This window comes from Mustela putorius, unplaced genomic scaffold, assembly GCF_011764305.1.
Source record: "Mustela putorius furo isolate JIRA1106 unplaced genomic scaffold, ASM1176430v1.1 tig00000407_pilon_pilon_pilon, whole genome shotgun sequence".
NCBI lineage: Eukaryota > Metazoa > Chordata > Mammalia > Carnivora > Mustelidae > Mustela > Mustela putorius.
The window spans coordinates 29,182,729-29,209,292 of NW_025421373.1; the positions used below are offsets into that span (position 1 = coordinate 29,182,729).

The 26,564-nt window shown below is 47.1% G+C and overlaps 1 protein-coding gene across 3 annotated transcripts in view; it reads left to right on the top strand.

The window, feature by feature from the left end:
• Positions 1-26,564, top strand: part of CYFIP2 (cytoplasmic FMR1 interacting protein 2) — a 124,801-nt gene that overhangs the window by 76,741 nt on the left and 21,496 nt on the right. For all 3 annotated transcript variants that reach the window (XM_045079613.1, XM_004737727.3, XM_045079614.1), the window contains 3 exons: positions 9,258-9,401; positions 10,799-10,889; positions 11,995-12,125. In XM_045079613.1, the coding sequence (XP_044935548.1) occupies positions 9,258-9,401; positions 10,799-10,889; positions 11,995-12,125 (366 nt within the window). The remainder of the gene's footprint in view (positions 1-9,257; positions 9,402-10,798; positions 10,890-11,994; positions 12,126-26,564) is intronic.

Here is a 26,564-nt window from a genome sequence, read left to right on the forward strand (position 1 = left end):
TGTGAGATGCTACGGTGTTAAGACACCATGTTTGTAGTGATGTGTTACAATGGCTCAGGGAAACTACTACAGCCCTCCTTCCAGCTGGGCTCAGGAACAAGCATCCCAAGAAACTGCCTACCAGCCAGTCACCTGGGGTAGATCCCGGAAATGGAAACTGCTTACTATTATTCCCAGATTGGATGGTCCTCCAAGTTCCTCTTCTTTGAAGAATCCTGACTCTGCTTCCATTTCCCATAAAGGTGTACCTGCCTCTGAGATTCCATCCCTTCCTGGTTGCCATCACTATTGGGACAATCACAGAGCATGTCAGAAATACAGAGAGAATAAAGTTCTGTTATCTTCAGCCGCCAAGTTTGTGGAAATTTGTCATAGCAGCTCCAGCCAGATTTAGACCTGAATTATTTTACACAAATTATGTGCTTTTAAAAGTCAGGGGTTTTTTTTGTTTTTTGTTTTTTTCCTCTTCTTGGTTCTTGGCCAGAGTATCCAAGTGAACCCATGAAAGTCTCCTTGTGATTCACAGGAGTGATAATCAAAAAGTTAAGAAGAGTTTCCTGGGGAGCTGCAGACCCTCCCCTGGCCAAGGGTCTCTGTGAGGCCTGGCGTCTTGGGATGTGCCTTGATTAGACACTTGCTCTGTGGCTTCCCCGTGGCATTAGGTCCTCCCGGGGGCCTGTCTAAACTCTGCTGTAATGTGTGCTAATGGCAGCTCCCTGCAGAACATCAAAGTGTCCTCGCCCCAGAAAGGCCAGTGTGGAAGTTTGCAGGTGCCTTTTGAAAAGGTTATTTTGAGGGAAATAAAAATACCAGACTTAGGAGGCCTGTAGAGTGACGAGACAGAGCTCAAACCTTTGCCACAGAAAATGGAGATTTATTTTTAATGCTCCTGGATGCCATTTTTAACACTTAGCTCTTCATTTGAGAAGTTGAGACACGGAGAATGGGAGTGAGGCCTAGAAACCTTCCTGTTTTCCAGATCCCGAGAGAAGGGTGGCATTCCTCAGGCTGTATGACTGACTAGTGGCAAAGTCAGGGGTGGAAACCAGGTCCCCGACTCGCAGGCCTGGGTCCATCGTGCTCCTTTGGACCATCACTGTCCACCAGCAGCAGAGGAGCCAGGGCAGCCCTCAGGGTGTGAGATAAATCTTCCGGGGCACTGGCCTCAGGAGATCACATCCCAGCCAGACTCCCTCTCTCTCCCCCCTCACGGAGGACCCTCCCATAGTGTGTCCAAGTTTGTAGCCTCGTGGGCAGGCAGCCTGGGAGGGCCCTGAATGACTCACACCTCTAGTAAATTACTGCCAGAGATCAGCCCTACAGGTGTCCCCGTGCCCTTCCTGGAGCTGGCAGCAAAGGGATGATGAGAGGGCATTCCTGGGCCAATCCAAAGCTGAACGGCACCCAGGAGAAGGTAGTGGTTCAGAGTGCAGGCCCTAAAACCCCAAGGCTGGTTGCAAATCCTGCCTATGTAGACTTGGCAGATCCCCTCACTTTTCTATACCTTGGTTAACTCTTCTGTCAGACAGGAATATCAAGAATCCCTGTGTTAAGTGTTGGGCCATGAGACAAGCCTCTCCCCATAAGTGCTGGGCCTAGGAACAGCCGTTACTCTTCAGGAGACCAGCTTGTGGGCCAGAGCCATTTCCTGAGTTGACTGTAGCTTCACCCAGGAGTTGTCAAGGGCAACTTCGTGACGCTTCCTTCCTTCCTTTTTTTTTTTTTTTTTGCTTTCATAAAACAGTTTTATTATTTAGGAAAAAAAAATGCTCATTGTATATAAATTAAAGAATACAGAAAGCCCAAAGACAGGAATCAAACCTGTACAACTCAGAAATAATCAGTGAGAACATTCTGGTACATCTTACCTGGGCTTTGTCACTTTACCCAGGAAACAACTCTTTGAGGTAGGCTTCTTTTTTTTTTAAAAAAAGATTTTATTTATTTATTTGACAGAGAGAGAGACAGTGAGAGAAGGAACACAAGCAGGGGGAGTGGGAGAGGGAGAAGCAGGCTTCCTGCAGAGCAGGGAGCCTGATGCAGGGCTTCAATCCCAGGACTCCAGGACCATGACCTGAGCCGAAGGCTTCTTATCACCGTTATGCAAAGGGAGAAACTGAGGCTCCCAGCGGTTCATTACCTCGACCATCATCACGAAGTGGGGTTTGGCAGAACCATGCCATCTTCTGGTCTGTAGTCCCTAGAGCCGGAGCTCCTGACAAGCCTCCCTGAAACACTGCTCCTCTCCACTGTCATTCTTCCGTCAACTGCTGTCAACAGGAGCACTCACCCTCACTCAGCTTCTCTGGAGAAGTAGAGATAGGACTTCACAGTTTAGTGGATTCCAGAATGATGGGAGCAGACAAGGAACTAAAATACCTCAGAGAGAATATTCAACCACCTGAATGAAGCCAGCAGAAGCAGGGACACCATCGAATACACCTGGAAAAAAGCATTCAGTGACTGTTTCTGCTTCCTGCTCTGGAGCCTGGAGTCCCCGTACCCCTGACCAAGAGCTCTGGCACTTAGGGTGAGGGGTGATCCTCAATGTCAAAAAACCTTTCACAACTGGTCCAGGAATGGAAACTAGTATATGAGCCTAAGTTTTAAACATATACTTCTCTAAGTAAAGTGAATTATATAGAGTCTATCAAAATACCACCTTCCAGGTGACATAGAGTGTCACACAAAGCAGCCCCTAAATGATAACCAATAATTTCCCAACACTTTTTCAGTCTTTAGAAATTGTTGGTGGGACCTTGTGTTTGGCGTGATCGTCACCCGCTAAATGATCCCTCCCCACCCCCAACCCCGTCTAAGCCATGATTTGACCTCAGGGAAATTCATCCCACTCTTGGAGTGCTTTCTCCATGTCATGGTCCTAGGATCTAGGGCCCAGTGCTTTGCTGCAGACAACTGAGTACGTCCCTTCTGGGTCCATGCCTTGCCACCGGCATTTTCCACCATTGCCTACCCCAGGGAGTCTGCATAAGCCCCACTGACAAGACCACCAGCCGCACCACTGGCTCTGCTGTGCACCCCCCCTGCCCCCCCCATATCTGCATGGCACCACTCCCCAGCTACACAGCATCTTCAATCCACCAGTCCAGAAGGCTTTTATTTTGGCACTTGGCATGCATGGCAAAACAGCATTTTGTGTTTTTCTTCCCTTAGATTCTGCCTCTGCTAAATGGGGGTGATTGTACCTTGCCTTACCTGGTGTAGGAGGCTGGTAATGCCCCAAAGATATCAGGTCCTAATCCTGTAACCTGGAAATATTACTTTATTCGAAATAGGGGCTTTGTCGATGTGAGTGAAGGACCGGGAGATGGGAAGATTAACATAATTATCAGGATGGATCCTTCATGCTATCAGAGGCAGAGGGAGGTCACCCACGTACTGAGGAGGAGCCCACCTCTCAGGGGATTGGAGAGAGGTGGCCACAAGTCAGGCACCAGGAGCTGGAAGAGGCAAGGGATGGGTTCTCCCCTTCCAGCCTCTGGAGGGGGTGTGGCCCTGCTGACACCTTGATCTTAGTTCAGTCATACTGATTTTGGCCTATGGCTTCCAGAACTATAAGAGAATGTATTTATGCTGTTTTACCAGATTTGTGGTCATTTGTTAATAGCTGCCACAGAAAACGATACACCTGGGTAGTGATGAAGGAATTATTCATGAGCCGAGATGCACTTTACACTTGTGTATGGGTACAGGTTATTTAAAAAGCGATGACATCAGTTTCTTCCAAAACTTTTAGAATCTCTAAGTATCATACCACTGGTAGGACACTGCCGAACAGATCTCCAGCTCCTGTTCTCCGTCTTTGTTCATGAGACAAGAAAGGGAGGAGCATCAACCCTTGAGGTCTCTAGAGCAGTTCCCTTGGATTTTTTAACCTCTGAGCTGAGAAGCCCGAGAAGGAACCCATACGTTGGAGACCCAGCCTGTGGCTCACTACATATCAAGAAGAGACAGAGAGAAACACCAGCAAGCAATCCTGATGCACTTGGACCTGTAACTCAGGGTGTATCAGTCCTTCAACCCATCTTAGCCGGTGGGTCCCCAAACAAGGATGGCGGCGTGCATCTCTCATCTTCTTGCCCTGTGGGTTTCAGAGAGCTGAGCTGCAGCCTGAATTCAGCCTGGATTCGGGGGCCGTGTTTGTGTCCCTGGGCTGCTGGGATTCGGACTGCTCAAAGAACATTAGAGAAATTGTGACGAATGTAGGAAATTAGAAACAGTTTTAACTCCTCTTGGGATCTCGGAAAACAGGGATTGTGATTCTGGAAAGCAGAGATGCAAGCTGCTTGCAGATTCCGTTTGCCAAATACATAGTCCTCGCTGTCTGGAGGGACTGTGTTTACTGTCAATGAGAGGTAGAGGCCTTAGGACTTAAAAGCCCCTATACAGCACTTACAAAACTGGTAACTTTCATGTGATATATACATTACCACAGGTGTGGTTTTTTTTTAAATCCATATCATAATATATCACAGGGCCCAGGATCTGCCAGATCAAACTCACCTCATTGTCTTTCCTTAAAAGACTATCCTGCCTTTTAAAAAAATAACAAAATAAAAATGCACATTGATGTCACGTTTTAAAAATAATGGTTCTAGTTTCTGAATCAGGAACAAGATTTTTTGTTATTTATTTATTTATTTATTTATTGAGATCTCACAAAGGTAGGTCTTTTGTGCGGTATGGATTCCAACAAGCTTGATTTGAAGTGAGACATCCTAACTAGGGGACATGATGAGTTCGCAAGGCAGGCTGGTGGGTTGTTACCTGAGTCAGCGAAATTGGTTCTGTGTTAAGAGATGTGTGGCAAGTTTCCAATGTCTCAAGTCCTGTTGCCTTCCTGTTTTTCTCTGCCAAACCTCAGAAAATGGCCAGGCTCCCATATTCCCACATTTTCTCAATAGGGCCCAGCCTCCTACTGAGCCAGCAGGTCAGACGGGTGCCCTGCGGGGGTGTGTGTGTGTGTATGTGTGTGTGTGTGCATGCACTTTGCAGCATGTGTGTGTGCTTTCTCTTGCATGGCTCGGGGGTTTTGGGGGCAGGGGGGGTCCGGTGAGCATATTCACTTGGGGGGACTTGGATTCCGCTCATTTCGTGCTGATCCTTCCTGAGCGTGGGACATCGTCGGAGGCCTAAATATTTCTGTTCTCAACCAGAATCCAAGCCTGATGTCAGCTTCTCTACAAGAGGCCTCTTCTGTGCCCTGAGCGGGTCTGTAAGAGGAATTCTTTACACCCCTGTGTGTCCTAAAATGATCCCAAAATGGTTCTCCTTCTCAGCCCAGAACTGCGGAAGCTGCCGAACAGTTTCCATCTACCAGAATATGTTTTTATTTGCACTTGCCACACGTGTTAAGGGAGACTTGGTCTTGGAAGCACCTTGAGTGGGAGTGAAGTTTAGGACTGCTAAGGATGGGCACCGGGGAAGCCAGACTCACAGCCAGGAACTCTGACGGGGGAGCAACACGTCTATCCAGCCCTGAGTGCAGGCCGGCGTCCCTTCTAGCAACAGCTTCTCAGCCTCCCTGAGACCCTGGCAGCCGTGAGAGCCTCTGCCCAATAGTCTGTGCTTGGACAGCTCCCACTTTTAGAGTGCTGTCAGTATGGAGCTAATCTACATCTCTGATGTCGCATCATCTAGTCCTAGCCCTATGACCTCTGCCCCATCCCCACGGGGGATATACCGTGTGTTGTGTAAAATGGTACCCCAGGTATGCACTCCCCTCTCCACGCTCAGGGGATTGTGACTATAGCTAACACTGCCGGGGGCCATGTAACCAGGAATCTGTATGTTCTTCAACTTCACTTACCAGATTATCAGATGAAGGAATATTAATGGCAGCACTTGCCATGAGTGGGCCCAGTGTGTCAGGCACCACGTGTAGGGTGACGTTTCTATACTTCACCCTAAACTTCGTCACTAAACTTCCAACACCCAGAGGCACTTGGGTGACTCAGCTAGTTACACAGCCAACCCTTGAGCTCTGCTCAGGTCTTGATCTCAGGTCATGAATTCAGGCCCCTCCTGGAGCTCCACGCCAGACATGGAGCCTACTTAAAAAATAATAATAAATAAAAATAGACTTTCAACAACCCCACTGGAAAAATTAGTATCTTTACTTAGGGAAATTAGTATCTTTACTTGGGGAAAATCACAGCTTAGACCATTTAAATAATTTGCTCAGAATCATCTAACTAGTAAATTTGTGGACTTAGGATTCAAACTCAGGTATACCCACCCTTTAGCTGGTCCTTTAGAATCAGACAAAGCAAGACAAAAAAGAGAATCCGAAAAAAAAAAAAAAGTAGTTGATTATTTTTGTGCCCTTCAGGGGTATCCGTTGGAACCTCCCTGCTGCTCAGAAATCCCTTTCGTAGGATACTTGAGAAGGGATGAAGGAGAAATGCTCTGAGCAGGGGTCCAGAGGGCCTGGTGCATGTGGGAAGATGAGAAGATGGTTCTGGAAGTCACTGAGCTCTGGCACATGCCCTTAGCACAGCCGAGTTGTCATTCCCTTGTTCCTGGGTTAGGCTTGAGTTGCAGCCCCTTTTCAGGAGGAAATTCAAATCATGGTTTTGGGTTTTTTTTTAAGCTTTGAAAACAAATGTTGGGAAGTAAATTAGGCTATGGTATGGTCCAGTGGGTTTTATTCAGTTTATTTCTACAATGAGTTAGAATCATATACAGGAAGTTGTACAGTCTTAATGATTTGAGGCTGCTCTAATAAGACTCTCATAGACTGGGTAACTTCCACAACATTAATCTATTGCCTAGAGGCTGGGAAGTCTGAGACCACGCATTAGCAGATCGGGTGTCTGGCATAGACCCACTTGACGGTTTGCACATGCCTTCTCACTGGATCCCGCGTGATGGAGAGCAGAAGGAGAACAAGTCCTTGCTTGTCTTCTTACAGGGCACTCATGCCATTCACTTGGCCTCCATCCTCAGGGCTTTAATTACCTCCCAAAGGTCCCCCTCTTAATCCCATCACAGCAGGGGTTAGGATTTCAACACATGAATTTTGAGGGAATCCAGCCTTTCAGTCTGTACCATACACAGTCATGAGTGTACATACAGTTTCATGAGTTTTGACAAGGGTGTACATCTATCTGTGTAGACAGCAACCCCCGCACCAGGTGGGGCATTTCCATCCCCTAGACAATTCTCTCCTGCCCCTTTCTCCTCAGTCTCATTCCCCAACCAGAAGTTGGCCGCGGTGTTTGCTGTATACTTCTCATCCCTAGTGCTGGAAGCAGGAGAAGACAGAACAGGGCTTTGATAATAGGGACAGAGCTAGGATGCACTCAGGAGAGTGAGCATCTCACCACACGGTGTCCCAGCCCTGTTTGCTGCGTGGCCTCTTACAGAGACACTGAAATGGTTTATTTTCATACACAGAAAGTGCCCAGCTTGGTTCCATGATTGGCTGAATCAAACTCAACAACTCATTCATACATTTCCAGGGTTTGTTGAACATGGACTTTGGTGAACTTCATGCATTTCAATCTGTTATATTTCCCTCCCTACATAAACCTTCCCTGCCTCACAACATTTAGAAATCTCCAGTAACTACGTAGAAGATATCCTCCCCCAGGTTCAAGTAGAGTTCACCGTGATGGTACATCAGTGTCGAGTGCAGAATTCTGCCCCTTCTCATGTCCAAGCCTTACCAGATGTAGGCATTCCCTTACCAAACGAGCTATTATTCAACCTGCTGGATGCAGGGGTGTTCTGATTCCTCATGAGTTCTTATTATTAGTGGGTCCTCGAATTGTATTCTTCATGCATCCTTGTTATTAGAGAGTACTATGAATGTGATGCTTACGTTTAAAGTTTAGAATTCATTTATAGTAGAACAGACTTACTACAAAGCCTAGACTGAACATGATTACATTTTCCTTCAATAGCTCCAAAGGGAATTGAGACTCTTATGTCCTCCAAAAGCATCATTACAGTTTGTATTTAATTTATATAGAATTTCTAATAGCCAACTAATAGAAAATTTCCCACTAATAAAACATCAGATGTCGTCTTTACATATTTGCATGCTCCATATATAAGATTTTTACAATTCCAGGTAGGAAACTATACTCGGAACTAAGCTTTAAAGTGAGGCTTTATCTAAAAAACGGGATGTGGTCTCTAATAGAATTCAGCCTCCAAAGTCCACTATTATATATAGAGGTGAAGAATGTGGGCTTTGGAATCAGACCTCTCTGGATTCAAGTCAGGGCTCAATTACCTAAGGACCGTGACCTTGAACAAGCTCTTTACCACCCTGAACCTCAGTCCCTTCATCTGTGAAATGGGGCTAAGAGGTGTCTGTGTGCATGTGTGTGTTGTGAGGATTGAACGAGAACGCACATGGAGGGCTTCACGAAGCCTGACATGAGGTGGTTCATAAGTAGCAGCATTTCAAAAATGTAAGTCACCCACCGAGCGAGACCAGCTTGGGGCCCTATATTTTAGTCACATATTCCCAGACAGAAAAATCCGAAACAAATTCCATGAATTCGGTGAAGGTGTGTCATGGAGTCTAGAGGACAATGGAGGTGGCCGGTCAGTGGCCAGGGCCCTGGGCCCCCAATGCCACTCTGCTTTGGTCTCTTTCACACCCCAGCTACATGATACATTTCATTGGACTACTTCTTGAAAAGTCATGAAACCCCTGATTTAATCCACCACCCTCATCTCATAGAAGGCTCGGAAGAGCGTTGGTGATTCGCAGGCACTCGGCACAGGTCTCCTGCCTCCCAGTCCCATAAGGTCCCGGGACCCCACCTGTTACGAATGGAGACAAGGAAAAGTAGAAGGAGGCAGTGCCGAGTCAGCTACCGAGTTTCCACACGGTTCTTCTAGTCAGTTTCTGGTCCCAAAGATGTCTCTAGAAAGATAGAATCATCGGTTTTACCTCCACCCTGTGCCTCAACTTGTCAGAGTTCTGGTGTGTGGGGGGCAGGGGTGCTTGTAAAAAAGATACTTGCCTGGAGACCCGTCCTCCTCTTCTGCTGGGGACCACTCTTCACGGAGTGGCCTTCACGCTACTCTGTGGTCACGGACCACACCTCTCTCCGTGACCATCTTCTTGCAAACATAATCATGGGGGTCCCCAGTGAGAGCTCGCAGATGATGTCAGGTTTTCGTCCCTTTGAGCAGCCAAAAATCTCCCTCTGGGACTCATGTCAGCATCCACTTACTTCCCAGCCTCTCACTTTGCCGCAACCTCTGTCTTCCAGCCTCTCAACATTGCCTACAGCCACATCTACAGCTCGTACAGGAACTTTGTGGGCCCCCCTCACTTCAAGACCATCTGCAGACTCCTGGGTTACCAGGGCATCGCGGTGGTCATGGAGGAACTCCTAAAGATTGTCAAGAGCCTGGTAAGGAAAAGCCCTCTCCATGAGGCCTGGGACATGCCTTCAGCTCTGCCCATGAGAATCAGCCTGGGAATCCTGTGTCCTTATCCCCGGGTTCCTCTTACCTAGCGCTCTGTGATACTTGTGCGTACCTTCAGACCTTGTGGCTTTGCCTCTCCTTTTCTGACCCAGAGCTCACTCATTGTGCTTGATAAATGAACTCAGCAATCTGATTTGGACCTTTAGGGCCTACTAATTGCTGCTTGTACTGTCCTCCTATGTAGTGTTTTCTAATTTGAGCATGAGAAATCCATGACACGCATGCCACCATTTCCCCCAACCCGTGCTCATGGCAGACATCTCTAATCAATCACCATGCCTCGCTCTCTCTTGGGAATCTCTTGCTAAACACTTGCAGTACTGCACTGGCCTCAAGAGAGTTTTGTGTCCGCCCCAAATATGATCATCAGAGCCTTCATGTAGTTCCCTATGACACTCCGGATTTTCCCAAAAATTGGAGATGACGAAACAGAAGTAAACAAAGTAGTGAATAACCATGCCGGAGGTGGGAAGGAGTATTCACCTGCTGACCCCAGTCCTCTGGGGACAGCTGTGTAGAGCCATGAGTTGTTAAGAGATTGTGGAGCTAAAGCCAGAAAATGTAACGGATTAAAGGCGTCTGCCTTGGACAAACCTATGGATTGTCTGTGTTTAAATTACCTGACGTGCCTCAGGCTCCACAGTTCCCCGGCCCATGACATTTTAGATCTTAGTCTGGATCCTATATAAGTGCCTCGATGCGCAGGAAAGACCCTGTGCCTAGAAATTGCCCTCCTGGAAGTCTCTATGCCTAAGGGACTGAGACAGCTATCTCTTCTGTCTCATAAGGGCCCATTTTTCTGTATAAAGGAGGATGGCGCTGTGCCCCAGCTTTAGGAGGGACTCTTACCCTCTCCCAAGGAGTAGTGTCTTCCTGTCATATGTAGCTCAGGCTGCTAGAACAGAATACCACAGATTGGGTGGCTTCACCAACAACCACTGATTTTTCACAGTGCCGGAGGCTGGCTCTCTATGATCAAGGTGTCGGCATCCGGGTAGGTCGCTAGTGTAGACCCTCCTGGTGTACAGATCCCTGCCTTCTCACCGTGTCCTCCCCTCTCTCTAATCTCTTCTCACAAGGGCGCAAATTCCATCATGAGGCTCCATTCCCATGTCTTAATTACCTCCCAAAGGCTTGGTCTCCCCATGCCACCCCATTGGGGGTTGGAATTTCAGTATATGAATTTGGGGGGGGGACACAAACATTACGTCCTTAGCACTGGCCCACAGGCTGCAGCAGAACCCCGTACACCCCAGTAGCCCTGCGTTCAGTCCAGAGATGCGCCTGTACACTCACCTACGTGGCCCTCTTCTCTTGTCAGCTCCAAGGAACCATTCTCCAGTATGTGAAAACACTGATCGAGGTGATGCCCAAGATTTGCCGCTTGCCCCGGCATGAGTATGGCTCCCCAGGTGGGTGAGGGGGCTCCAGGGGCAGAAGGTAGTGACAGGGAAATCCTGCAGGCCCATCCCACGTTGGGGGGAGTGCAGGGGGCCTTGCCCTCTCCCTGGGAATGTTCACCTCTCTAACATGCAGACAAGTTGGGTCCTCCCTGGGTTTGTGTCCTGCCCCTGCCACTAGCTACATAGCCTTGACCCACTTCTAACAGCTCTGGGCAGTCCTAACCACCTTCCCGGATGAATGTAAATGATGTGTCTGGACCTGCCTCACTGCTGCGGGCCTGGAGAGGACAGCAGGGGTGGGAGCGTTTACAGTCTGCTTGTTAAGGTCTTTCCTAGCTCAGCCCCTCTAGGGTCCCTTTTCCGTTTGCCCTCTTGTGGGAGGCAGGTGTTGCCGGTGGTGGCACAAGTGACATTTCCAGGGTGAGTCAGGAAACAGGAGTTTTTGCCACTCTGCCTCTGGGCAGAGGACTCATTCTTTCCTTCCTTAAGAATGAATGGCACAGGGACTGAATCTGGGGCCTGGGGGATGGGGAGAGATTGAGGCTGTGAGTTTGGCACCTGGTGTTTTTTCCTAAAAACCAAGCTGTCTGGTGCTGAGTGGGTGTTATTCAGAAGAGAAAAGGGCTTGCACTCGAAAGCTCTGGTTTTTCAATCCCAGCTGCCCCACTTATTAGCTGTGTGACTGTGGGCATGCCGCCTGCCTTCTCTGAGCCTCATCTGAAAATGAATAAAAGTGCCCAGTGCATGGTATTCTTGTGAGTATTAAATGAGAGGTTGTAGAAAAGTGCTTTGCGCAATACCTAACATTTATAAATAAACGTTCATTCATGCCATTATCAGGATCATTATCAGTGTTTGGAGGGACTGGGAGAGATCTAGGGATGCTTTATTTGTATACGTCTCTTTTGCCCCAAAAAAGATTTGAGCTAGCCTCCTGAGCTTTCTTTAGTCCTGAGCCCTGAAAGAAATCTCACCCCTGGCCCAGATACGGAGAGGCATAGGTTTGGTTTTCCGCTGTCCCACTCAGGCCTGGGACTGCTGCTCAGTCAGCACTTCCCATAATCCTGACCAAGCAGGGACGGTTTCCCGCTAACCAGCTGCCTTCGTCCCCCAGGGATCCTGGAGTTCTTCCACCACCAGCTGAAGGACATCATCGAGTACGCAGAGCTCAAGACAGACGTGTTCCAGAGCCTGAGAGAGGTGGGCAATGCCATCCTCTTCTGCCTGCTCATAGAGCAAGCTCTGGTGAGTCCTGAGCCCAAAGACACTGGGGACCCCCACCCCCCAGCCAGATACTTGAGGCCCCTCTAGCACACCCTGCTCGGGAGGCCTGCAGCATAGACTTGTGCTCCTCCCGTGCGGGGCACACCCGACATCTGGGTTCTGCCTTTACACAGCTCCGACCACTTGAACCCTGGGAGGAGGGCAGGCATGGACGCTAGGCAGACCTGGGTTCCTGTCCCGGCCCTACCTTGTCCAGCTGCGGGATCTTGGCCACCCAGCCGGGTTTAGTTTTCCATCCTCTCATTAAATAATAACCACTTGGACGCCACAGGCCAGGCACTGCCCCGGGGGATATAGTGGTGGCCAGTCCCTGCCCCGTGTCCTGGACAGTAGCAGGGAGACTCACGCTGAGCAAGTATTTACGCAGAGATGCTGTACACGTGTATGTTAGCACAAGTGCTCGGAGGGAGGAATGCAGGGTTTCATGGGAATATAAGCTAGAACCTGGTGTGGTCCTGGGGGAGAAGGACTTCCCTGAGGAGGTGACCAGGAGAATGACCAGGAATTGGCCTGGTGAGGAAGCAGGGGTGAGGGTCCAAGCTGAGGAAAGAGCTCGGAGGGGTTTCTTCATTGGTTGTGACGGGAGGTGGCCATTCTCACCTGCAGGGTAGCTCAGAGGCCAAAGGAGAGAAAGCATGCAAAGTGCATACAGTAAGAACTAAATAACTGCTCGTAGTTATCACACCACACAGAGGGCTTGCCTCCCCATTCCCCGACCTCACAGGCCCACACGGACCCAGCACACCCTTCCCCGCCTGACGGCTCATCTGCCCCCACCAGCCCTCATGGCTCGGGCACCGAGGCTGCCTTCTTCTCATTCTCCCTAGTACTCTAGAGGCGCTGCTTGCTTCCCTCCGTGTTGTGGGGTCCCCAGCCCTCCAGCCCTGGGGGCACAGGTGCAGTGGAGCGGAGCATTGGAAGGAAAGGGAGAGGCCTCATCCCCAGGAGGCAGTGGGAGCCTCTTTCAGAGCAAGGGGACCAAGAGCCCCCTCAGTGCTAGTGCAGTGCTAGCTTGTGGGTGAACGGCCTCGGGTGAGGGAGACAAATTACAGCGTTCTTAAGCTCCCGAGAGGAGCTCGACTGGAGAAGTCAACAACCGAGAACTGGGAAGGCAGAGGGTGCGCCATGCTGTTAAAGAATGAAAAGCAAAACAGGATAGTGAGTGCTGGGTGTCCCGCCGCTCTGCTTTTGCAGAGGGTGGAGCCTGATGTCTTCAAGAAAGAGAAAGAACCCTGGAACGGCTGGAGGGGGGAGGCAAGGGATGAGACAGTGGCTGAGGAGGGAGAGGCAGGTAGCCGCGGGCCTGGGCGGGAAACCACTGGAGTTTCCTGAGATGGAGAATGAAGAGGTCCGTGTCTGTTGGCGAAAGGCCCTTTCAGCCTCCAGAGAAGCACTGACCGTAAGCAGACCGAGGCTGTTTGCAGCCGCCCAGGCCAGTATTCTGGAAGCAGGAGGTGCGTGGAGAGGGCAGGAGGGAAGGAAGGAGCTGGGGAGGAGGCAGAACCCAGGTAGAGCCAGAGAAGGAAGCTCAGAGTGAGAACCGAAGATTCCTGCTTTTCATTGTCCTCATCGCCCGTGCGAGTGAGCCGGTTCACTCCGTCCTGGGGTCCCCACCTCTACAGGGGACACGTCCCATATGCTCTCGCAGACCCTTCCCTGCAGAAAGGCTCAGAGATGCACACGGTTTTGCTCCCCCTGCATAAGGGGCAATTGCCTTTCTGTTCCCCTTTAAATAGACTCTTGAGACAGCCAAGTGTTCCTTTTTACGGGAATAGGTTTTGAACAGGGTTCAGTGGCCCGAGTTGCCATGGAAACTTAGCCTTCAGAAGTCACAGGGACAAGATGAGGAGGAAACATTGCTCTGTTCAAGGCTTCAGGAAGATGGGGAGAGGCTCCCGGGGCACCAGGAGGAAGGGAGCTGGGGGCAGGCTGGCCCCTGGAAACCCAGGGCCTATGTGTCTCCTGTTAGCACCTTCTCTCATGAGGAGCTGTGACCTGGGGAGCAGCAATTAAGTTTCCCCTGTACAAGCCCCCAGAGGCAGACTATTTTATTTAATTATTTATTGGGGATATAAGGAAAGGAAATTTTCTTCTCAGGCATCCCTGTCGGGGTGGTCACTTGCATATATCACTGAAGACAAGAGGACACTCAGGATAAAAGACCTGTAGAGCCGAGAGAGGCCCCAGCCTGTCGTCTCATCCCCTCCATTCATACGTGAGGCAGTGGGAACCAGAGAGGGGAACGCTCTCCTGGGGTCCCAGGTGCGTCAGCGGCAGGGGTGGAGGAAGGAAAGCCCCGGTTTCCAGGACTGATTCCAGGCCTGACGGAGGACCACATAGCAAGGGCTAGGGCTCCCCAGAGCTGTGCCCGTGCTTTCTACCTGACAACTGGGGGACTCCACAAACCAGACAGTGCTTCCTGAGATGAGAATGAGGCATGACATATGCATTGTTGTAATTAAAGAGGGGTACTACCAGCACTAAAAGAAGGGGAGAGAGGGGCCTTAATGACCATCCACAGAGGAAGGACTATTTAATGTGGAACGTCTACTGGTATGGAGGACTTGGAAGCAGTTACAAAGAGTAAGGTGCTCAAGTACCTTTGTGTATGCCCACATAGAAAATGCTGAAAGACATGGTACTGAGTGAAAGAAAAAAAATCACAGGACAAAACACACATTATGATGCCATACATATAAGATAAACAAGAAATAAAACCCACAAAATACCACTGCCTTGCAAACAAAAATCTAGGAGGAAAAAATATACCAAATAGTTCAGTCTTTTTCTCTAGGTATCAGGGAGAAAACTGGGATTAGGTGTCAACAGGGACTTTAATTTTTTCTGGAATGTCTAATATTTCACAAGGAAAGTATTTTCATGTATTATTAAACTAAAAATTAATTCAAAAAATAATAGTACCTAAATAAATTAATAATAACAGAAAAACTGGAAGAATACTGAAAAGCACAAAGCAGGAAGGCTTTTTTTCTTTTTTTTTTAAGATTTTATTTATTTTATTTATTTGAGATAGAGAGAGAGCACAAGCAGGTGGTGGGGGGGGCAGAGGGAGAGGGAGAGGCAGACCCCCCACTGAGCAGGGAACCAGATGTGGGACTTGATCCCAGGACTCTGATATTGTGACTTGAGCTGAAGGCAGTAGCTTAACAACTGAGCCACCCAGGCACCCCAAAATATGAAGTTTTTTGCCCATTCATCTCACATTGTCTTTTTCTAATAGATTTGTAGAATTTCTGATTGGGGATTCCATATCAGAATTTTTGCTGCAAATACCTTCTCTCATTCTGTGGCTTGCCTTTTTGTTTTTAACCAAGATGTTACTGTATCATTAATTTGTAGGTAGGTAAAATATAAATTGAAAAGATTGATTACTTCTACAATGGTATATTTTTTTCTCTTTAAGTTGGGTGCTTGTGAATATTTCTCAAAATCCAGGGGGTAGTATTAGTATGGAATCCTCTATACCTGTGAACAGGTTGTTTGCTTGGCGTGTTTAATTATGGTCTATAACATACATCAATGTATGGAATATGCAGTATTCTCACTGCATAGAGTAATCAAATCATCCATGTTACTGTGAGTGGGCGTTTGGGTTGTCTGCAGAGTGAATAGTGAGGCTATTATGAACGAAGATGCCTTGAATGTTCTTGTCTGTTTCTTTTGGTAGATCTACGCTCTCATTTTTATTAGGTGAATTTACCGTGTCACAGAATGGCTAGGTTAGTGCGTGAGACACTGCCAAACAGTTTTACAAAGTGTTTGTGCCAATGTATTCGCTCATTCAGCGATGTGGGAGAGTTTTCATTTCTTCACATTCTCATGAACACCAGCTCTGTCTGTCTTTTCCGTCATCGCCATTCTGGTGGGTGTGTTGTGATATCTCATCACGGCTTTGATTTCCCTGATCACCATGGATACCGGGCCTCTTTTCATCAGGCACTGCTGTTGGTACAGCCTCTTTTGTGAAAGAAAGCCTGTTCAATATTTTTCCCTTTTTTTTTTTCTTAAAGATTTTATTATTCATTTGACGGAAATCACAAGTAGGCAAAGAGGCAGGCAGAGAGAGGAGGAAGCAGGCTCCCCGCTGAGCAGAGAGCCCATTGCTGGGCTAGATCCCTGGACCCCAGGACTATGACCCAAGCCGAAGGCAGAGGCTTAACCCACTCATCCACCCGGGTGCCCCTTTTTGCCTGTTTTTAAATCAGGTCATCTTTTCCTTGTTGATTTATATGTATTCCTGATATATTGTGGGTACCTGAATTGTAAATATATTTCTGTGGCGTGTCTTTTGATAAACAGAAGTTCTTAACATTTGATATATTTATCATTTTTTCCCTATGTGGTTGGTGCTTTCGTGACTTGTTTTTTAAAAAAAAATCTTTCCTACTCTAATGTCATGAAGATGTATTATCTTCTGAAAGTTTTAGCGTTTAACCTTTTGAGGCTTAACAGACCTTTAAGTCTGTTATCCACTTGGAATTGATGTGTGTGTTTCAGGGAAGGTAGAAATGCATTTTCCTTCCTTCCCCAGTTGTCCCAGCACAGGCGACTGGAAAGACCTGCTTCTCCCTCGGCCTGTACGTCAATGATCAGGGGCCCACAAAGGGGCCTCTTAAATATTTGTTGGGTCTAGCCTGAAATAAATCAGCATTTGTTAGGTATCTATTTATAAGTCCTGCTATGTTTTTGAAGGAAACTCCGTTATTAACAACTTGTATTTCCTTTAGTATCCCCCACCCTGAGAGATCGTAAGATGGTCTTCAGGGAAATACTGCACAGTCACGGAATCTTTGCTCAAATTTTGTGTGCTTTTTGAGCCACCGGCTCATTGTTCATTGTGAGGACGCAGGCGAAAAGAGGGCCCTCTTTGTCCACGTGAGCAAGGGAGGGCCCGGCCCTTGAAGGAAGACAGCCTGTCTGAGGGCCTGTCTGCCTTTGATGGCAGGACATCCCCTGCAGGACTCCAGTGTTCCCTGCCTTGAGCCCTGTTGTTCATTCCTTCTCTCCTGCCGAGTGGGCCACAGCCAGAGTCTGGGCAGTCATGAACTCACGGCTTCTCTTTAGGAGGCTCCAGGACAGGCCGGGCCCAAATTCACAGAACCGAGCTTGGTGGAAGCCAGGTTTCTCAACGCTGGCACCACTCACAGTGTGGGCCAGATAACCCGTTGTGATAGGGATCTGTCCTGTGCCTCATAGGATGTCGAGCAGCATCTCTGGGCTCTACGCTCTCTCTAGGTGCTGGTAGCACCCTCCCCCATTGTGACAACCAGAAAAAGTCTCCAGATACTGCCTGTTATTCCTCTAGAGGGCAAAACAAACCTCCCCCTGTTGAGGACTACTGATCTAGTGCAATCCCACATTTTGTAGCTAGGAAGCCAAGGCCCCACGAGGGAGATGACTTTCCCAGGGTTACAGCTCATTGGGGTGAGAAGCAAAGACGCTTACAGTCCGCGCACGCAGGCACAGCGGTCTGCTCAGCAGTGCCTTGCCCATGGCATTGTTGGTTTCTGTTTTGGTTTTGGTTCCAGCTCCACATCTGACCCCTCTCTCTCCTGTTTCCACTTTATAGTCCTTTTCCTTTAATTTTGTTTTTCTTATTGCATAACTGAAATGAATTCATGGCTAGAAAGCCCAAAGAAGCAGAAAAAAGAAAACAGAAACCACCTTGCCACACAAAGATAGCCACTGTTCACATTCCGAAGGGTATCCTTGCATATTAATATTATTATTATTGATTTTATTAATAATTAATAAAATTAATATTGATTTTATTAATATTAATTTTTCATTTTTTAAACTTTGTTTAGTTAAAATTAATGTTCACTGAGCTAGGAAGGGTAGTTACCTACATGGGGTGTGATGGGAGCAAGAGGTAGGGGTCTCCCACTTTTCACTTTACACTCTTAATTATTATTTGAATTTTGTGCAATAAATATTTTTGCTTTCTTTTCCCTTAAGGGGAAGTACTCACACAGTTAACAAATGTACACAATCCTGAGGCATGGGGAGTAAAACAGCAAAGCTCACCCTTCACTGTCTATCTCAGACCCTCACTCCATATTCCCACCTGCTCTTGACCCAAGGTTGTTTTTCCCATCGCCCTGACCAAAGACCCCTCCAGCCACTGAGGAAATATTCTGTCCCCACAACCAGGCACCACTAAGCAGCACCCCTCAGCCCACCTGCAAGCAGCCCACCTTCTGCCCAGACTCAGAGCCCAGTGATGTTCTAGATTGAACATGAGCCAGACTTTGTGAAAAGGAGGCACCTTGACTCCCAGTAATACCTTTCTCGTACACCGCTTTATAGTTTTTTTGTTTGTTTGTTTGTCTTTAAAGATTTATTTATTTATGTGAGAGAGGGAGAGAATAAGTGAGAGTGCCGGGGGGATAGGCAGAAGGAGAAAGAGACAGAATTTCAAGCAGACTCCACACTGAGCCCAGAACCTGACTCGGGACTTGATCTCATGATCCATGAGATTAGGACCTGTGCCGAAACCAAGTGTCAGACACTCAACTGACTGCATCACTCAGATACCCCATGGCTTTACAGTTTTTAAGTATTTTGACCTCCTTTCAGCTACGTCCTAATCTAGAAAACAAATCCACTAGCTTCATCAGACTTGGTCTGACTGGTGAGAGTCACAGATTCTGCAGACATGACTGAGAGTTCCCCCTCCCCCGCCATGGGCCAGTCAGTCTGTGGGACTTCAGGTCTCAGAGGTCATTGGACAGGATTCCTTCCCTGACGGCGCCGTTCCCAGTCAACACCTTCAGTCTACAGCATAGAAGCTTAGCTGTCCAGGGATGGGGCAAGATGATCTCAGCGTTTTTAACCTGTTACTCAAAAAATAAGAAAGAAATTAAACCTTCCTATTTATTAACACACTGTTCAAAAATGACAGCTATCCAGAGTTGGTCAAATAAATACATGTCAGTTGAGGTGTTTGCTCAGAATTTAACTGATATAAGCTTGTGATCAAAAAAGTTTGGGAAGGGGCACCTGGGTGGCTCAGTGGGTTAAAGCCACTGCCTTCGGCTCAGGTCGTGATCTCAGGGTCCTGGGATCGAGCCCCGTATCGGACTCTCTGCTCAGCAGGGAGCCTGCTTCCTCCTCTCTCTCTCTCTGCCTGCCTCTCTGCCTACTTGTGATCTCTGCCTGTCAAATAAATAAATAAAGTCTTTAAAAAAAAAAAAAAGTTTGGGAACGCCTGGGCGGCTCAGTGGGTTAAGCCTCTGCCTTTGGCTCAGATCACGGTCTCAGGGTCCTGGGATCGAATAGGGCTCTCTACTCAGCGGCGAGCCTGCTTCCTCCTCTCGGCCTGCCCCTCTGCCTGCTTGTGATCTCTCCCTCTCTGTCAAATAAGTAAATAAAATCTTTAAAAAAAAAAAAAAAAAAAAACTGGGGGACCACCAGCCATGGTCCACAACAAAAGAGTGATAAGGGTATAAAATGGTGGAAACAGGGAGGAGGAAATGATGGGACAGATTTCCTGTTTGAAGGTCATTTTCATATCCTCCATGCCTAACACAGGGTTCTTATGGCCTACACCAGGGGCATTTTAGCTCCGTTCTAGCTGACAAGTAAAAACATCCCTGTCTATCCTCCAGTCTGTTCCAAGGTGACAGTATTCTGTTTGAGACAGAGACGGCCAGTCACCTTAATCCAAAGCCATATCCGGTCCTTGAGACATGTCCTGTTTGTTTCGTTACTTGCCAATGATTGCCAAGAAATTAGAGCCTCGGTTATTTAGTTCTGGACCGACGACTTTTCTGTGGGGAGCCCCCAAGGATAGAAATGCCGACAAGCCGAGGACTCGGGGAGTCAGAATGCAGTTTGTTCTCCGGCAAGTTACTGGGGAGCAAATGTCTCCAGGCTTCCAGGAAGTGGTGTCGTGGTCCCAGCTGCGGCTACTCAGCATAGTCGCTCACAGAGCTCCTTCAGCATCCCCTGTACTGCATCCTGCCCCGAGGAGGCCCTGGCTGAGACCCCAGGCCCAAATCTCCACGCCTGAGTCCAATGTGCAGCCAGGATGGGGAACCCCTGGTTTAGGAGGAATCTTCTTAGCCACGGTTTCCAGAGGTTAGCCATTGATGTGTTGTCACAATTCTTGCCATATCTACAGACTCCTAGTCCCCTTGTTTGCAAAATATTTTTATTGAAATTTACTTTTTATTTTATTTTATTTATTTATTTGACAGAGAAGGAGAGATCACAAGCAGGCGGGGGGGAGCAGCTCCCTGCTGAGCAGAGAGCCCAATGCAAGGCTCTATCTCAGGACCCCGAGATCATGACCTAAGCCAAAGGCAGAGGCTTAACGCACTGAGCCACCGAGGTGCCCCTTAAGTTAACTTTGTAACTTAAGTTTATTTTAAAAGGATGCTTTATATCACTTTCATTAACAAAAAAAACATTATCTCTTGCCATCATTAGAAAGCAACCAGAGCAATAAATTCAATCAAAATGAATTACAGAGTAATGTAATTCCAGCTGCTACCTGCCCAGGCCTTTGAGCCTGAGGCCTGCTCTCTGTTAAAAATGGAGTGAGCACATGTTAGGGAGGGGGTTAGAGGTACTGGGGCCAAATGGAGACTTTCTCATTGCAGCTGTCAGAAACTGAGAAGGAAAGAACTTTCTCACCATGACTCAGTGTTGTTAAATATCATTTCCCTGCATCTCCAATACCCACCTTTTAGGAAATGCCAGCCTTGGAAGACACTGACATGCACCGGGGGTGGGGAGTGGTGGTGGGGAGCGACGTCTTAAGCCAGTTTCTTGACTGTAGATCTTTCCCAGCTGACCAGACGTGACTCTGATCCGGAATCATAATTCCTTTTCCCTTTGACCCTTCAGGAAGCAGGGAGAAAGAGCAGAGGTGAGACATGGTAACATACAGCATTATTCAAGTGAGGGGCAGATTGGTGGGGACAGACCCGCCCACACACAAACACACCCACAGATGCACAGAATTAGATAAGATCACAGATTTATTTGGCCAGGTTTACAAAGAACTCCTGGAAGTGAGGGCCCCACCGAGCAGGAGCAGATGGACTGTATCACTGTCGAGCTTTCTACTGCCTCTGGAATTCCAGACCAGGAGGGGCTAGAAGCTGGGGCTCATGCTTTCTTTGCAAAGCTAGGTGTGGGAAGCCTGATTTGTTGCTTGCTTCTTGGGGCCCTGTACCTTTGGGGTTTAACATCAGCATACAAGGAACACTTCACTAACCACCCATGTGTGTCCATATAAGGAAATGTTTAGAATGCTGGGCTCTCTGGTTAGGCCCTGTACACCCCCTCCCCTGCCCCACACACACTCCTCCCACCAGAATACCAGAGTGGGTTTCCTAGGGGGCAGAGGGGTCCTCAGCCTCCAGTTCCCAGCTCATTTCTCCACACTCGCTTGACAAAGACAAAAACATAAAATATTAGTGTTAGTGTAACTGTCTTTTTGTTGCCTCAAAAGTTAGAATATTAGGAAAATAGTGTTCTGAGACTGGTTTGATGATTCCCTTTAGGAGATGGGCTAAAACTGATACATAGTTTTTTCCACCCAGAACTGGAGCCTAAAGGTAGCATCTGAAGCTGTTGTATGTAAATCCAACATGTGTAGGATCACATTGACACTTTTTTTTTTTTAATATGTATCCTGAATTTGTAGGGTGTCCTTTACACAAGAGAAATCAAGTCTCCAGTTAGCCTCAGGCTGAGTGAGTTGGGGAACATGAGGTTTTGTGGTATTTGGTAGAAATCCCTTACAGTTGGGGCGTCTGACTGGCTCAGTCAGTGGAGCATCTGACCCTTGATCTTGAGGTCGTGAGTTCAAGCCTCATGTTGGGCAAAGAGTTTACTTAAAAAATAAAAAATAAAAATAAAAAAAACCCAAAACTTAAATCAGTAGTTAAAAATATTTCACCCCCAAAAAATGAAACAAAGGAAAGAAATCCCTCATGGTCCATGAGTTTTAATAGCAAAGAAAAAATTTTAAAACTGAAGCCAATACAGAAAATAAAGTAGTCATCCATTGAAGAATTTGTATGAGGGTCCCTTACAATAAAATATGTTTGCAACCCAATTCCAAAACATCTTCACTTGTACTCGCTCTGTTGACAGAGTGCAATTTCACAGTAGCTTTTGGTTCTTATTAATCATCTCATGATCACTGCCCTCATAGCCGTATGGTGTTAGGAGTTGTCCTAAACAGCAGGAATAATACGCATGAGCATGGCACTCGCTAAGTCCAAAAGCGGCCTGAAGGCAATGGTCACTCACTAGCTCCTTCCAGAAAGAGCCCCATGCAGAGAGCCCCATGTGGAAGCAGGAGCATACAGCAGTTCCCCAGCAAGGAATTCCTTGAATTCCTTTTGTGTAGAGCAGTCACACTTCTTCACACTTTAGAAAACCCATTATGGTTGGATCCTGGTTCCAAAAAAAGAAAGGGGGGGCTATAAAAGGAACATTTTAGAGACAACTAAGGACATTGTAGTATCAGCTGCATCTTATATGAAATCAAGAATATCTTTGAATGCCTGCACTTACAGTACTGAGGATCCTCTCAGTTTTACTGCTGAAGTAGCAAAGACTGAGGAAAACAATGACTTCTACTTGCTGTCGGTGATTTAGTAAAATGCACCGAGTCAAAGCAGAAATGGGAAAAGAACGGGTCACTCTATGACAAGACTATAAGGATGTGCATTGTTCTTTTGGATATTTTATAGGTTCGGTGTTTTTCATAACAGGGTTGAGGGGGGAGAAACTTCATTACGGAATCTGGGAAGTTAAGAAGAAAAAGGGTCACTTAAGCAGACAAGGTCAGAGTGTATAAGGAGGAAGAAAAGTTATGAGGGTTTTTGTTTTTTCCAGCTACTTCTGCTAGTAGGTGAGATTTATTTTTGGTAACATATGCTTAGGAGCTACTTCTGACCTCATTTTTTTTTTTAATTTATAGAGGCATCTGCCAGTACTAAACTCAGCCAGGTCTCTCCTGCTGCCCATCCATTTGATTTATAAGCAGGAAAGATCCGTGTAGAATCGTGGAAAGGCAGATGAAGCCAGGAAAGCTGTCTGGTCCAAATTAGGAAGAGATTGTGAGCGGCCCTGAGTGAATAGCCAGTGGGCCACGTCAGCTGCCCTCTTCCCAAGGGCCACGGTGGGGAGGCTTTCCCACTACATCAAGGTCTTTTAGGGAAAAGAAAACAATAATACCTTCTCCCTAGGTGCCATTTAAGAGCAATGTCTCAAGCCCAGCTTTTTTGAGGGTTGCTGCCTTTCCATTCTTGTTAAGGGTGGAATTTACTAGTAGGTGAAGCATTCAGGAAGAAAATGGCAGAGCTGATTTTTCCAGGTAGCAGCAAAAGCACCTTCATACAATTATAAATCAGATCTTGTTACTCTCTGGCTTAAAACTGACAGGTGGCTTCTCCTCGTACTTAAAATTCTAGCTCCCAGCCATGACCCACGAGACCCAGAAGATTCAGCCATGCCTATCCCCTACCCTCATTCATCTCTTACGACTCTCTGTCCCTGGGTGCACAGTGCAGCCTCACAGCAGACTTGGAAGGTCAGGGTACAGATAAGAAAACCAAGGTGCACTGAAGGTCTAGGTCAAGGTATGGTGAGATCCTACCATCCTTGGCTTCTACCCTTATGCTTATTGACATTGACTTCCTTGGTGTTATAATTCAAGGGGCACCAAGAGGACTCCCCCCAACCCCAAACAAAAGCATCCTTTCCCCTTTCCATCAGTGTCTAAAATTCTCCTATTAGAGACTTTTGATTTGAAATGTTACCTGATCTTTAAAAGTGCCACTAAAAACACAAAGTCTGCTGAGATGGGTTTGGAGAAAGATAGCCAGTACTTTAGTGGGTAATCATTGATCAAATAATTTTGAGAAGTGGGTATCACTCAGGCAAGGGTGTGGGGAAGCATAAGACTCCTCCAGGCCAAAACAAAAACAAAGACAAAGCAAACATTAAAGGAGAAGTTCTGTAAGATGTTGATAATATATGCTAAGGGATGAAAAGAGATTACAGCAGAGTAGATGTTTTATGCTCCATTATTTTATTTTTTAAAAGATCTTTATCTGAGAGAGAGAGAGAAACATGAATGGAGAGGAGGGGCGGGGGAGGGGAAGAAGCAGACTCCCCTAATGAGCATGGAGCTCGATGCAGGGCTTGATCTCAGGACCCTGAGCCGAAGGCAGATCCTCAACCAACTGAGCCATATCTCATTATTTTAAAATACATACTTAAATGTTAACATGTGTAGAAGAACCTGACAGGATAAAGCCCAAAATTTATCAGTGATGACCCCTAGGTGGTGGGGTTATAAATTTCTTCCTTTAAAAAAAAAAAATGCATGAGCATTTTCTTTTCCTTCTTTCTTCTTCTTCCTCTTCTTCTTCTTCTTCTCCTTCTCCTTCTTCTTCTTCTTTTTCCAAAACTGAGCATAAATACTTGAGCAGCAAAAAGAAAGAAGCTTAGAGTAGCAACTCTAAAAACATATCTGCTGTGATGTCCCATACAGCATGGTACCCAGAGTTAGCAATACTGTGTCGTATACTTGAAAGAGAGTAGATCTTATAGGACCTCCCCAGCACCACCACCACAATACAAAAGGGTAATTGTATGAGGTGAAAGATGTGTTCTGGTAACAATTTCCCAATTATCCAATCATCACAGGGACACCTGGGTGGCTCAGTCAGTTAAATGTCTGCCGTGGGCTCCAGTCAAGATCTTAGGGTCCTGGAATAGAGCCTCTCGTGGGGCTCCCTGCTCAGCGGGGAGTCTGCTTCTTCCTCTTCCCTTCCCCCTTCTCACACTCTCTCTCGCTTTCAAATAACTAAATAAAATCTTCAAAAAGAAAAATCACATTGTGCCCCTTAAAGTGACACAGTTTTGTATGTCCGTTATATCTTAGTAAAGCCTGGGGGAAAATCTACCAAATTAAGTTTTTCAGGGGACAGCCCTTGCCTGAATTAAATATTGGGTGAATTTTCAGAAAAAAATGACAAATGTCAGCTCAATGAACACATATAAAGTAACGAGCATGTTGGTGGGGGTGGGGGGTTTTAGAGATCAAGGATAACAGATTCGTAACTTCAGTGCCCTCGCTCCTCTGCTAGCCCAAGGCAGGCAGTCATAATCGATCCCGCTGAGCCTGAACGTGTAGTCAAAATCCTCTCCAAAGGGAGCCACTGCCTCAGTCAGGGGTGGGACAGGAGATGACCCCAGGGCCTCTGCTTGCCTCCTGCTGCCTGCCGCAAATCATGAGAAGGTCTCCTTCCTTGATATGTTTCCCTTCATTCTTTTGAAATATTACCATAATATATTGATTTTTAAAGAACCAAATACATCTACCAGAAAACGATCATTATAAATAGTCAGTCTCTGGTGTCTGTGGCGTGCGTGGCGCCCGCTAGACTGGGTGGACAGGATACTGTCTTCCTAAACCACTCCTAGCAATCCTGGGCCGTGCTTTTTGTCACCTCGGCTGGAAATCATTAGCCCCTTCCCCCAAAATAAACAAACCCTGACAAGATGACGTTATCCCCCAAAGAAAGCAAAGTAGCCAAAGATCCCTGGAACCTGCTTAGGCTTCCTACCCTCTCGGCGCCGGAATGCATCCTGCTTTGGTACCTAGGAGGCAACCAAGATGCCCACGTCTTCTTGGTCAGATGCAAACTCCAATATAGACAGCAAGGCAATATGGCAAAGCGTAGAACACGAGCTGGATATTATTAACCAGTCAGCCGGTTCTGTTTCAAGGCAGCATGATTCAAGGAAGACTTAATTCCATTTTTTCCCAGTCCATGAATCTGCTGATTTCTCATTCTAGTGATTTGCAATGAATATCATTTCCTGGGGCCTTTGCTGTTGCATTGGCCACATTGTTAGGCCAGGCCCTCCCTCGTAACACCCAGCTTGTAGGGTGTGCAGCTCAGTGGTTGGGAAGGAGATGTCTTGTGGGGGTTGTGCCCACTGGACCTAATGAGGAGTAAGGGAAACTCAGATGGTAAGAACATTTGCCACCCAGTAGGTTCCAAATGGCCACTTGCAATTAAAAAAAAAAAAAAAAAAAAAAAAAGCGTTCCCATTTGGAGACTTGCTACAGGCACTCGTTCTTCCTGCCTTTGACCTCAGGAGAAGGATCTGTGTCTTCCTCAAGGCTGTAGAGCTTGACAGTAGAGCCGAATGAAAGAACAGGATAAGGCTGGTTTAGGAAGGTGGCCCAGTGGCCAGGCCCAGGTCAGCAAGAGAATTCTGAGAGATCTCAGCTCTTTTCCTCTGCCCACATCCGGAAGAATACACAGTGCCTTACAATTAAAGGAGTGTCACTAAGTCTGGAGACCGTTACACAGAATAAGACCAGAAATGCATCAA